At 43.3% G+C, this 13,236-nt stretch overlaps 1 protein-coding gene across 1 annotated transcript; it reads left to right on the top strand.

Annotated features, from left to right (window-relative positions):
• The first annotated feature begins 57 nt into the window (after positions 1-57).
• On the top strand, positions 58-12,036 carry LOC121950274 (transport and Golgi organization protein 6 homolog). Its single transcript, XM_042496216.1, has 6 exons — positions 58-587; positions 2,565-2,622; positions 2,781-2,939; positions 6,940-7,091; positions 7,911-8,024; positions 11,781-12,036. The coding sequence occupies exons 1-6, from the start codon at positions 78-80 to the stop codon at positions 11,955-11,957; spliced, it is 1,170 nt and encodes a 389-aa protein (XP_042352150.1). The 5' UTR covers positions 58-77; the 3' UTR covers positions 11,958-12,036.
• Positions 12,037-13,236: the final 1,200 nt, after the last annotated feature.

The raw sequence follows: 13,236 nt of genomic DNA, 5'->3' as shown, positions 1-13,236 counted from the left end.
TAATTCTCTGTACCGTTCAGAGTGCATCACCTCTCCTCTTTTTGTTCCTACAGCTTAGTGCCGAAGACTACTCCTCTATGTCGAGACTTCTCCCGCTGCTGGAGACGCTGTCTTTGACTCACCCCGAGGTGTTCATCCAGGAGCTGGCATCAAACCTCAGAGCTGTCATCGCCACTCACGGCGCCTACCGGCCTGAAAACATCCCAGCTGCTGCTCAGCCCTCCAGAAAGCCTGAAACAACCCAGAACAACAGCGTGCCTTTTAGGAAAAAACAAAAGTTTCAAACTGAAGCAAACGACTCACAGACTCGTCCTCATTCATCTCCTCTGGACAGTAACTCACCCAGCAACACCAACGTCAGACAGCCAGCGTCCTCTGGAGGCTCGACAGCAGGAACTAGTCCAAAAGACAAAGGGAGGACTTCTGGCACCAGCAACCTTTGCCCTCCCACCAAGCCCTTTTCTGATTGGCTGCTGGAGGCGTGTGACCCGGACGTGCCAACCCGAGCGGTCGCCCTGCGGGTGCTGACCCAGATGATGCAGAAAAGAGACCCAGAGGCTGTTCAGGCCCAGGAGAAAGTCCTCGTGGTGGGTTGCTTTGCTTATACTTTTTATTTGTGTTTCAGCATTTAGTCAGATATGATGCGCAAAACCCCCCAAAACAAACTAAACTTTTTAAAAACATTTAAAAATGTTATCCCAGTAATATTCTTGACTCGTTTTTCCTCAAACTTTAGCTCATAGTGAGTTATCAGAGTGTGTGCATGTCATTAAAAAGTCAATGTTGTTATAAATATCAGGACTTAAAAGTCATTAATTAATCTGAAAATCTAAATCGTGAGGTCTTAATTGCCACACATTTAATCTGATTTAATTTATCCATATTTTAATTAATTTCTGTCAAAAGGAGTCCGTTTTGCAAAACATAGATTCACCTAATTCACTCTTACAACCATATTCCTACATGAAACCTACCTCTGCTTTGGACCACATATATATTACATACTTTCATAATTAGCTGCAATTGTTAAAAAACAAAGATTTGTCCAAACATGATTCTTAAGTTTGTTTAAAAACTATATTACTATATTGAAAATGTCCGAGGCCTTTATCAGGGCCACAAGCCGAAACCCGTTTATCTTGTGATAAAGCTGTTCTTAATACCACAATTGTTGCAGGAGCTTCGACCTCTTCTGATTTATCTCCTTTCTCCGTGCGCCTCGGTAGGCTGTGAATTTGTGCCAGAAACCCTCAGCCTGCTTCTGCAGCTATTACTCTATGAGCAGGGTCAACATGCTCCCACTTTGTCTTCTTCATTCAGCCATGCTGGATGTTGCCTCCACCGTCTATGAGACAGTGTGTTACTGTTGCATGCACCATATGTGTGCATCAGGAGTGTGAACGTGTCTCCTGGGACATTATGAGCAAACATGTATAATAAATGAGGCGGTTAAACCTCGTCCTCAGAGGGGACAACGGCGCGCTCCGGGGACTTGTTAAGGTGGAATGTGCAAGAAAGGATAACGGCTCATTTAGTATTCTCTGTAATCTGGACCTTCATCCTGTGTTCACCTTAGATAACCTTCAACCCCCTACCGTTACAGCACAGACCCCTGTATTGATTTCCGCCCTTTCATGTCACGGTTGGGTAAATTTCTCCAATATTGTACCTTTCATACGTTCTGCCCTCTCTCCTCACTTTACCCAAATCTCTGGCACACTCTCTGCAGCTTTTCCAAGAAACCCACTCCCCCGTTTCCCCCCCACACAATCAGACCTACATCTTCAAGGACCCCTCATAGTACCTGGGGGTATTGTTTGGATTATTCCCTTTGATAGTTGGTCGTTTTGTTTTTAATGAGTTCAGCGCTGTGCCAGTATTGATCGGCTTTGGTTCTCCTGGCAAAATCAATATTGTTTTTGTTTTTTATTTTTAACTCAGAAATGAGAGAATAGACTTGCTTTTCTTTGGGGTCACTTTTACAAAATGACAGGAGGCCAGGAGCTGGTTGCAGCAGCCCCTTGCATGTTTCTAAGATTTTAGGGACATTTCCAGGATTTTAGCATGTTTCTTGAATTTGAGGACATTTCTCAGGTTTCAGGACACTTCCAGGATTTTAGGACATTTCCAGGATTTTAGTACATTTCTAGGACTTTAGGACATTTCCAGGATTTTAGTAGATTCCTAGGATTTAAGCACATTTCAAGTATTTTAGGACATTTCCAGGATTTTAGCATGTTTCTTGAATTTGAGGACATTTCTCAGATTTCAGGACCCTTCCAGGATTTTAGGACATCAGGATCTTAGATTGTAGCACATTTCTAGGATGTAAGAACATTTCTAGGATTTAAGGATGCTCCTCAAATTTTAAGGATGTTTCTAGAATTAAAGTACAAAAACAACTGCCAGTGAGAATCACTTAATTGTTATTATGAATTATAAAATGGTGGGGGGGGGGGGGGGTCCTGGCATCCTATTAGGGGCCAGATTTGGCCTGCGGGCCTTAAGTTGAGTATCACAGGTCTATGTGATGATTAATCATGCTTATGGTTTGTCCTCTCCAGCTCTTCTTAGAAAACCTGGAGCACGAAGACTCATTTGTCTACCTGTCAGCCATTCAAGGTAATTTACTGTTGCAGCTCGGCCAAAAGTGATGCTCATGATCATTGATTTTTGTGATTATTGATTTACAGAAACTACAGATGCTATTAACAACTCACCTGCAGCAGTTACTCTTAAAACTCTTGAAAGCTGATGGACTGAGTGTGAACTGTCTTTAGGTTTGGCTGCCTTGGCTGATTCATACCCCGAGAGGATTCTGGAAAGGCTCCTGAAAGACTTCCAACATGGTCCGTCCCTCCCCACATCCAAGAAGGAGCACTCCCTGGAAACCCGCCTCAAAGTGGGAGAAGTGCTGATGAGGGCGAGCAGGGCGATGGGTGAGTTTCACTTGTTGTTTTACTGTTTCCAATATTAGGAGTATTTTCTCTGCAAATTCTGTGTGGACATTCAGCTGTTAAGGGAAACGTTGGCAATTTTCAATCATTGCTGTGTCACTGTGAAAACAGTGTTAAGGCGCTGACACATGCCAGCAGCTCCTGCAATGTATCTCTGATGACAACGCAAACTGCATTATTGATGATGCAGAATGACATGTCACCGATGGTACTAAATGACAAGATCCCATGTCATTAATGGTGCTAAACGACAAGATTCTGCGTCATCAGTGGTGCAAAACGACAAAGTGAGTCACTGATGGCGCAAAACGACCAGAAACATGCATTTTTAGGGCAAAACTATGAGAGACTCATCATCAGTTCTTGCAGAATGAGATTCTGTCATGGATGCCAGAAAACGACAAGATTCAGAATCAGCTGTGGCACAAAACAAAGAGAAACCTGTCACTGATGGCACAAAACTATGAGAAATGCATCATCGACAATGTAAAATGATGAAATTCCTTGTCACTGATGGTGCAAAATGACAAAAACGCGTATAATTGATTGCACAAAATGCTGAGAAATGCTTCATCGGTTTCACAAAACAACGAGAAATGCGCCATTGATGACACCAAATTACGCAAAATGCGTCATCCCGGAGGATTTTTGCTCACAGCTGAGGAGTTTCTAGCACTGGTGGCATTAGGGAGGCGCCTTCACACTGTTCATCTGAACACACTTTACACCACAGTGACAGAGAGCTGGTTACATTTTGGCAAAATATCCATGTAAACACACACTATTATGAGTGATTGTAGGTCTTGTGCTCAGTCTTCTGCATTTTGTTTTCTTTTTGTAAATGAAGAGAAGCGGAGCCTGACCTCTGGACTCTGTGGTGGGTTGCCACATGTTTTAAAATGTGTCCCCTCATCTGACCAAAAGAGCACAGTAATTTAACTTTGTGTGAGTGGTAACTATCATAGAAATGATAATATACGCTTGTTTATTTATGCATCCATATTTGTTAATATTGTTCTGATTTATTTGTGGTGGACAGCTCTCTGCATGCCACCACCAAACCACAAAACCCACAGTGCGGACTTGTTTTCCATGCAGATCTCTGTTCAGAAGGGCCCCTGTGTATCACAACCTTTCCCTGATTGAAAACCCTGTTTTGTTTTTTTTATCCCAGCTCTGGTTTTATCTGCCAGATTGCCATCGTACCACTTCCCCGGGACAATCGGGGGGTTTATATCCTTGCTGAGAGATTGGATAGACCTTCAGTTTGCTGCGCAGACATCCAGAGAGCCTCTGTGTTTGTCTTGAACCCCCCGAGTGGCCAAGATTTGCCTTTTGCCAGGCTGTCATTTGTAAATAAGAAGGTCTTCTTAATTGACTCGGCTGGTGGAGTGGCAGAGAAGCACTTGCAGAGTCCTCTGAGCTCCCATAGTGTGTGACGTTGTGCAGAAAATGTGCTGAAAGGCAAAAAATTATGTTCCCAAGACATTATGTTTATTTATCTATACAAAAGGGCATGTAGAGGATACAGTTTAGCAAATTTAGGAACATCTGTGCGAGTTTGCATCATTTTCTCAGGTGAATCTTGTGTTACTGTGTGTGTGTGTGTGTGTGTGTGTGTGTGTGTGTGTGTGTGTGTGTGTGTGTTTTAATGCATGCAGGCTGATATTCCTGCTGACTCACACCCACTCAAACACAGCAAATCTCTTTCATGAGGTCTGTTAGAGCCGTAACAGTCTATTGAGACATGGAAATGAAGGGAGAATAGCAGAGCTGGTGTGTGTGGTGTGTCAGTGTGTGGGTGTGTGTGTGTGTGTGTGAGAGAGAGAGAGAGAGTGTGTGAGTGTCCAGCTGTGTATGTGTGATTTGGGTTTGTATCTTGTGATTGTAAGAAAGTGTTTGGCAGTCTAAAAGCTTAATATAGGGCAAGCTAAATAGATCAGTGTGTGTGTGTGTNAGTGTCCAGCTGTGTATGTGTGATTTGGGTTTGTATCTTGTGATTGTAAGAAAGTGTTTGGCAGTCTAAAAGCTTAATATAGGGCAAGCTAAATAGATCAGTGTGTGTGTGTGTGTTTTTCTGGATATAACAAGCTCTAACGTACAAACACACACACACACACACACACACACACACACACACACACACACACACACACACACACACACACACACACACACACACGGGTCAAGCAGGTCTTACTACTACCAGCCAGTCAGCTGGTAGCGTCCCCTCCTCGGAGGCCTCTGGCTGTCCTCCCTGCTGCTTGGCAGGAGCAGCCAGCCGTAGTCATCAGTCGGCTCTGTTCTTTGTACGTCTGCCTGTGTAACGTTGTCACCCACACACAGCTTGTTAAACCGAGTATGACTACACTCTGTAAACAGCAATATTAGTCTTGTGTCAAGATGTGGATTTCAATGGCTGGATTAGATGTAAAGCTCCTTCTCTGGTATCCACGCTGCTCTCAGAAATCTCGTTCTCCTGCCAAAACCAAGACTCACCTCCCGACAGAAATCACCTTGTCTCTCTTAGGTTTTTTTTTGCTTTGAGTATTTTGGCATGTGACTTGAGCTGATCTTTGCTGTGTTTTTCCATTTGGATCTGTAGCTTGGGGCTTACTTCTCTGTCAGTCTGCCTACCTGTAAGGATGCTTTATTTATTCTACATTTTTGTTTTTCTCTTTGTCTCCCCACAAATTCTCGAATCCTTGGTTTCCTGCAGTGTAGTGAAGGAGGGGCAGCTAACCTGACATAAAGATGCTAATGCCAGACGAAATTAGTAATTAATTAGTGATTAAATTGATAATAAGGCAGCGTTGCAGTGTCAGTACAAATCCACACTATAAGGCAAGTGCTGGGCGGCCTTTTAACCATTTTCTAATTCACAATAAAAAAAAAGTGATTCACGCTGGGAACTATTTTTATACTTTTAACATACATAAGGTGCCAGAGTGTATAAAACAGCACCAAAATGGAGTTTGTTTGTTTGGTCCTAGCTATCCCCCTAATGTCCTAAAATCATAAAAATGTCCTGAAATCTTAGTCATCCTAAAATCCTGAAGGAGTTCTAAAATTTTAGAAATGTCCTTAAATCCTAGAAACAATGTCCCCGATCCTTTAAATATCCTAAAATTCATAAAAATTTCCTAGAAATGACCTAAAATCCTAGTTTTTTTTTGTACTTTTAGTATATATAAGGTGCCAGAGTGCATAAAACAGCATCAAAGCAGAGCTTGTCATCCAAAAAAAAAAAAAAAACCCTGACAGAGGTCCTAGAAAAAAAATCATAGAAATGTCCTAAAATCAGAGAAATGTGTCAAACCCTAGAAACATGTATGGAGCTGTTGCATCTGGCCCCTGACCTGCTTTAATTTTCCATATTTGGCCCCCAGCAAAGTAAGTTGAGTATCGCTGCACTATAGAGGCTGTCAGCCCGGTCAGTGATACTAAGGTGGATATTTAAATATTTAAATAGGTGAGCCCTGTTTGAATGATCTGTAACGTGGTCTCAAATACACGGCCCAAGTGCATTTGGGGCATATCCAACAACGTTGGTAGTTAAAAGGCACATCATGTGGGCACAAAGGAACGTGCAGGGGGCAAAGGGGTTATATTTACTCCCTTAATTAATCCGCCTGCACCTGGTGCACTGCTGTGTACATGGTGGATTCAGCGAATTGCTGAAGCGAGTCACTTTTCTGCTGAGAGTAATAGCCAGAGCGGTCAGAGCAGTAATGTCACTGCAGGAAATATGGTGGGACATTTAAGCAGCAAACCTAAAAACTGTGGTTTTAAACTTGACAGAGGACACAGATTAACTTTTAGCTTCCGAAATAATCAGTAAAGTTCAGCTGGAGAGCCAGAGAGCTGACAGCATCTTCAATCAATCTATCAGATAATAAGCTGTTTATGTTATTGCTGTTAAAGCCTCTTCCAGCCTGGAAGCTAACCTGCCTGCTCTTCCTCTCGTCTGTTTCATCTCCAGGTGAACTGGCGCCACACCTTGGCCGTCCTCTGCTCGGCGTCTTCCTGCAGGGAACCAGAGACCCAGACCAAAGCGTCCGGGCCAGCAGTCTGTCCAACCTGGGGGAGCTCTGTCAGAGGCTGGACTACGCTTTAGGAGCGCTGGCTCAAGAGGTGAGAGGACACACACTCTAACATGAAACTTGTGTGTGTGTGTGTGTGTGTGTGTGTGAGTGTGTGTGTGTGTGTGTGTGTGTGTGTGTGTGTGTGGGGTGGGGGAGAGCATGCCTGCTCGCTTTGATCAGCATTTGAGTTTACAGAAACTCAGCCCACATTTACACATGTACGTTCAGGCTGCTGCAGCGGTCAGAGGCTCAAATAGAGATGCTGCCGTGTGTGTGTGTGTGTGTGTGTGTGTGTGTGTGTGTGTGTGTGTGTGTATGTGTGTGTTTTTGCATTTGTATGTGCGTGCATGTTGGCTGTAGCCTGCTGGCATGAATAAGCAGCACTGTCAGCTGGAAGAACAGGGATGCTTATTCATGAACCTGCACACTTTTACTTTTTCACCCTGACTCTCTGTGTGTGTGTGTGTGTGTGTGTGTGTGTGTGTGTGTGTGTGTGTGTGTGTGTGTGTGTGTGTGTGTGTGTGTGTGTGTGTGTGTGTGTGTGTGTGTGAGAGCATGTGTGCATACGTAGAGAGATGGACGGCCCATGTTGGTTTTGATGTCTCGCCAATAAATCAATCCACCCGTTTAGTTGCGGTCCTGACCTCAGCAGCTGATTCGGAGCGTTTGTGACGAACGTTGTCGTGTAAAGTTCGGCACAGCTTCAGATGGTGCTTTGTTTCTCGCGTACACATGATCACGAACTGTAACTAACTTTCAGCCTTATGCCTTTGTCATTTTAACACTGTAAATGATTGATTGCAAATATCCGTGTGTGTGTGTGTGTGTGTGTGTGTGTGTGTGTGTGTGTGTGTGTGTGTGTGTGCAGCTCAGCTCCTGTCTGACTGCGCTGATAAAGACAGAGAAGGAGGCAGAGGTCAGGAGAGCTGCTGTCCATGTTATCACCCTGCTGCTCCGAGGCCTCAGCGACAAAACCACACAGGTACACACACACACACACGCACACACACACACACACACACACACACGCTCACCACTGAGTATGCATGAAATTTGCGCACATTTCCACAACAGGACTGCACCGCCAGCCCAAAGCACGATACTTGACGACCTGGGAATGAGACTCGACAGTCAATTATCTTTCACCAGAATGAGCCCCTCCTTAGCAACAATAAGTAAAACTCGGTATACGCTGAGCGATTTTGGGCTTTCTCAGAGGAAAGATGAATTGGGGAAAGAAACGGTGGTCCTACGTCGCACAGTGACAGAGGTTCAGAGATGTCCGCTGTCACAGTCTTACGATCAAAGACAGTCTGGGATAAAATCCTGACAGTGTCAGAGATTTGGGATGAGATTTTCACCGTGTGACAGCTGTGCGACCTACATTTACTAACCAACCAACAGAAATGCAGCATGAACTGACGCACCGACAGTGCGACACTGCTGAATGGTAGTAGCAGCACGGAGCTGGAGCATCACCTTATCTCTCGCTCCATCCCGCTCCAATTTCTCTCTGCTCACACCATGCGTCTGAATCGTGTCTGACCCAGAAAGCACTTTAAAAAGAAGCAGAGGAGTCATCTCACAGGTGTATTCCTGTAAAAGTAACAGATGACGGTGACAGGGTACGAGAAAAAGGATGTGGTGACATCGTTTCAGTCGGTAAAAATTCTCTCTGGAGTCACATTTACCAAAAGTACAAAAGTGTGCTGAAAAATTTGAACGTGCAATGGCGTGTTATTCGGGTTGTGACTGACAGCGACATGATAAAAGCATTTAACCTCCTTCCTGGCACTGAGGAGGAGGATAGTGAGGTGACCGCGAGGAAGACAGCCAGAACACGAAGACGAGGATGAAGTCAAACAAGCTAAAATGAAAATACAAGGCAGAAGTTTTTATTTTCATTTCTGGAGCGAGCGCTGAGCGATTTGAGTGGAGCGATAATTAGCGGAGCGGCCTGCATCGCCTCTGAGCGGGCAGAACGTGCAGCTCCGTGTGCGAGGAGCGGGAATTTTCATCGCTCCTCTGGTAGATGCTAATACTTACTCTGAGCTCTCGATGTAAAATTGGCGTGCAAAGTTGAGCTCTTCTCTCCAGCCAGACTGCGTCCACGTTCTCCTGCTCCTCCTCCTCTTCTCTTGACTTTTTCTGCCACAGCGAGAGCTTCATTTCGTTGTCTCATTTTTCTCTCACCACTGCAGCAGCGTAGATGGATGACGCACGCCGACAGTGTTTTGTTCATGCGTGTCGATGATGATGGACAGAAGTCGTAGCCTTTGATTAACTAGTTGATGTGATCTGCAGTCTGCATACATCAAACTTGATTTCGGTAGCTGCACTAAACTTATAAGATTGCAAAATCTCACAGTCTGCAGGAAGCTTAAGAGGGGCAGGAGCGCCAACTGCAAACTGGACTTTAAAGAATAAAACTGCACAGAAATGTAAACTGTGATCAGAGGCTTTTTATTGCAAGCTTCTGTATGAATGTGAGCTCATAGAAAAGAAACTTCAAGTGTTCACAAGATGATGGTTAATGTTGTAATAATGTGTCAGTGGGGAAACAGACACAGTGAAGTGTTTTTCTGTATTTGGCACAAAGAACAGCTGAAGTTTAAAGACTGAAGAGCCACCTGCTCTCACTAATTTCATTTTTAGCCTTAAACTTGTGTTTTTTAGTTGAGAGAACAGTCAGTGTTACAAACAGCGGAGCTACATGTTGGTAAGCTTTACTCACTCGTGTTTTCACTGCCATTGTGTTGACAAAGACAAAGGGCTGAAAGGTCAAAGAGGACTTTTCTGTCACCATGGTTTAAGAATGTCTCCTCTCTCAGAGGGAGCGACTGAAAAAATTTATAAATGAGAGTTTTTTGGTATAAACTGTTGGAGGCAGAAGGACTGCAGTTTGTCCTGTTCCAGGCTTGAGAGGCTGAATAATGTGTTCAGGGTGTGTTTGAGAGTGAGAGGCTGTTGTTACAGAGCCTGGCGGGTCCTGTAATCTAGTCCCAGTCTCCCTGTGGTCGCCACTGGAGTTATAGACTAAATATTAGCTTCTCACCAGCACAGGAAGGAGACTCTCTCCAACACCATGTTTTGGAGTCGCCACAGTTCTCAGTTTCTCACTGTTGGGTTACGGTTGGTATCTCTGCTGAAGTGTTGTTCTTAGATAGTCGACGCCGGGTCCAAGCTAATCACGTCGCAGCTCTTTGGCCTCCTAAAAAGGAGGCAGCGAGCAGGACCGCTGACTGGATTTCTTTATTCACAATCGCTGTTTGAGGGAACAACATCGACACGCCACAATCCAGAAATTTAGTAGTCGGAACCAGTACCAGTGAAAATCCACAGTTCCTGATTCCCCAGTGGACTCGCACCTGTATGTGACCTGCTGCTGAAGTGTCATATGGCTCTTGACCTGCAGCCCTGACTGCAGTCAGCTGACCAGCTGTTAGTCGCAGGTCAGGTCCTGTCATTACTGGAACAGCTGGAGCAGAGCAGCACCAGCTGCACACGGCTAATGACACACAGTGTGATGTGAGAACAGATGAGACCTGAGCACAAACGTGAGACCAAAGGGAGGAGGACGGGTTGCGGTGGTGAGCACGGTGGAGGAGGTGTTGCACATCTTTGACATCTTTGAGATGCCTTTTCTCTCCTCGCCACAGATAATAACCCAAATTTATTTCATCATGATAATATGAGACTGGAAGGCACGATAATTCATTATACCTCCGCCCTGACTGAGAGCTCACTGATGTTACTCATTTTTGCTTTTATTTATTTATTTTCATGACAGGGATCCATACAGGAATTACTCTTTATGCATCAAACTCCCAGTAACAGGACCTGAACGGTCAAGGAAAACCTGGAGGAGTTATGGGATTTCCAAATAGAAGTTTCCAGGCCTCAAACTGTTTTGGAAAACAAACGATACCATAAAAGTTTTGGAAAAATCATAAAATTTTGTTTTACAAACCTGTATAATAACACATGATGTGTTCACGGCCGTCGGAAATTTGACAATCCAATGATAATTTCTGTTTTTTAAAGTTTCTGGCTGTAATAAGTGTTTTTTTTTTTTTGTGATTTTTTAAAGATTTTTTGTTTTTCTTGAAAATTATCAAAAATTGAAAATAAATAAATAAAATACATGTTTCCAACCCACAGGTTTAACAAGACACATTTTCTTTGAAAATCACATAAAGTTTTTTTCTTTAAAAACTAAATAAACTGTAATAACTGTCAAAATAAAAACACGTCACTCCCCAGTGCTTAAAAAAATATTTAACATGCCTCCCCCATCTTTTTGCACCCCCCCATCATACATAACAAACAGTCCCTAAGTTATATTTAAATATTCAGCTCTAATCCTGTTTTGAATTCATTATTTTTAAAAAATAATAATATTTAAAATAGTAATTTTATAGTAATGAAAAATAAAAATAACGTGAAGGAGTACCGATGGCCGTTTCACAGAATGTGTGGTCTTGAAAATTTGTCTCAAAGTGGTGGAAATTAGCATTTTCGTACAATTTGAGTCTATTTTTACAAGTTTTGCCCATCAGTTCTGTCAGTAATGACCAAGTTAGTGGCCAAACTTTCTCTGTTGAGAAAACAAAGAGCAAACAGTAACAACAAACTGTCTGCTGTCAGCATCCGTCTCAGTCCACAGAGCAGTCTGAAGAGTTTCCTCGGTGTAACCTCCGTCTGTCTCGTCTGTCTCGTCTGTCTGTGGCTCCTGCAGGTTCTCAGTGACGTGTTGTTGGACCTGTACCGGGCTCTGAAGTGGGTGGTTCGCTCAGACCCGGATGACGTCGCGGTGCTCCACGCCCAGCTGGCTCTGGAGGAGCTCGATGACGTAATGAAGAGGTTCATCTTCCCTGAGCAGAAACTGGAAAAGAAGATCGTTGTCCTGCCGTAGAACTCAAATGTTATTCCTTTGGCGTCTTCATAGCCCCTTCATACGTTGGACTTTATTTTTTTATGCTCTGCTTAAAGGTGTTTTTTGCCACTGAAAGGCTCAGATTGATATTCTAAGTGTGTAAAAACATCATGGAGACGGACAGAGAGAGATCTTTTTGTGAAAGACTAAAAGCATTTAAAAAAAAACATAATCAGCCTCAACACTGGTGTCACGAAACCCACCAGACTCTAAAAAATAAACAGTATTTTTACCATCGTAACACACTTATTCAAAGTCAACAGAAACAATCTAAAACTCACAAAAACAGCCTTGGATCGACTTTTCAATCGACACCTTTAGTTTGGTTGGCGAATTCACCCAGATAGATGTAAAACAATGCTCGCTCTGTACATATTAACACTTTGAAGCAAATTGGCCTGATTTCTTTCAAAACATGGGGAGAAGGCAATAATCAACCGAAGAATAAATGACTCAGAATTACAAAAAAGGTATTAAAAAATATAGGAAAATTACCTGAAAATTTGTTTAAAAAAAAAAAATAAATAAAATAAAACAGGGGAATGACCCAGAAAAAGTGCTTAAAATAATAATAATTCTTACATTTCTTGCAATTTGTGTAGCATTTCTTGTCAAGTTACTGAAAACAAATATGTCTCACTGTTCGAGTTAAAAATCTCCCCGCAGATTATTTTAAGTGGCACTGAGAGAAAAATGCATAACCTCTCGAGTAAAGACGAGTGTGATTTAAGAGCCGTAGTTTGGTGGCGGTGCTGCGGAGAGACCTAAATCTGCCAGCGTGATGAAAGAGCCCGCGTCTGTCCGCCGCCTACCACAGTGATACCTTGACTCCACGTTTGGAGAAATATCCACGGGATGCAAACAAGGCTGGCGCTCCTCGTGTTTGCCGGCTGTAAGTTCACACAGAGGAGGTCATGCCTCATACACTGTTACACTGTTGCTGAATGGATGACACAAAAGAAGGAATGTCTCATTTCTCGCTCGCACTTTGACTCTGTTCAAACCCGCCTTGTTTGCATAGTCCAGCTATTGTCCAGTCTCCACTTCAGGTTAGTGTTCGTATGTGGGAGAAACGCTTTCGGCAAACGCTTGCTGAAATGTTTTCAAAAACAAAAAGATGCAACAACTGTTTTATATAATTCTGAGTGTTGGTAGAAAACCAAACTAACACCAAACCAGCTGAGTGTGCGAGATTGTTTGAGTGATGTTCTTGCGTGAGGCCTGATGGGTGTTCATGTTATACGAGTGTTTTTTTTTT

This window comes from Plectropomus leopardus, chromosome 11 (assembly GCF_008729295.1).
Source record: "Plectropomus leopardus isolate mb chromosome 11, YSFRI_Pleo_2.0, whole genome shotgun sequence".
NCBI lineage: Eukaryota > Metazoa > Chordata > Actinopteri > Perciformes > Serranidae > Plectropomus > Plectropomus leopardus.
Note: the sequence above shows the minus strand (reverse complement) of the source record. Positions and strands in the feature narration are given on the sequence as shown.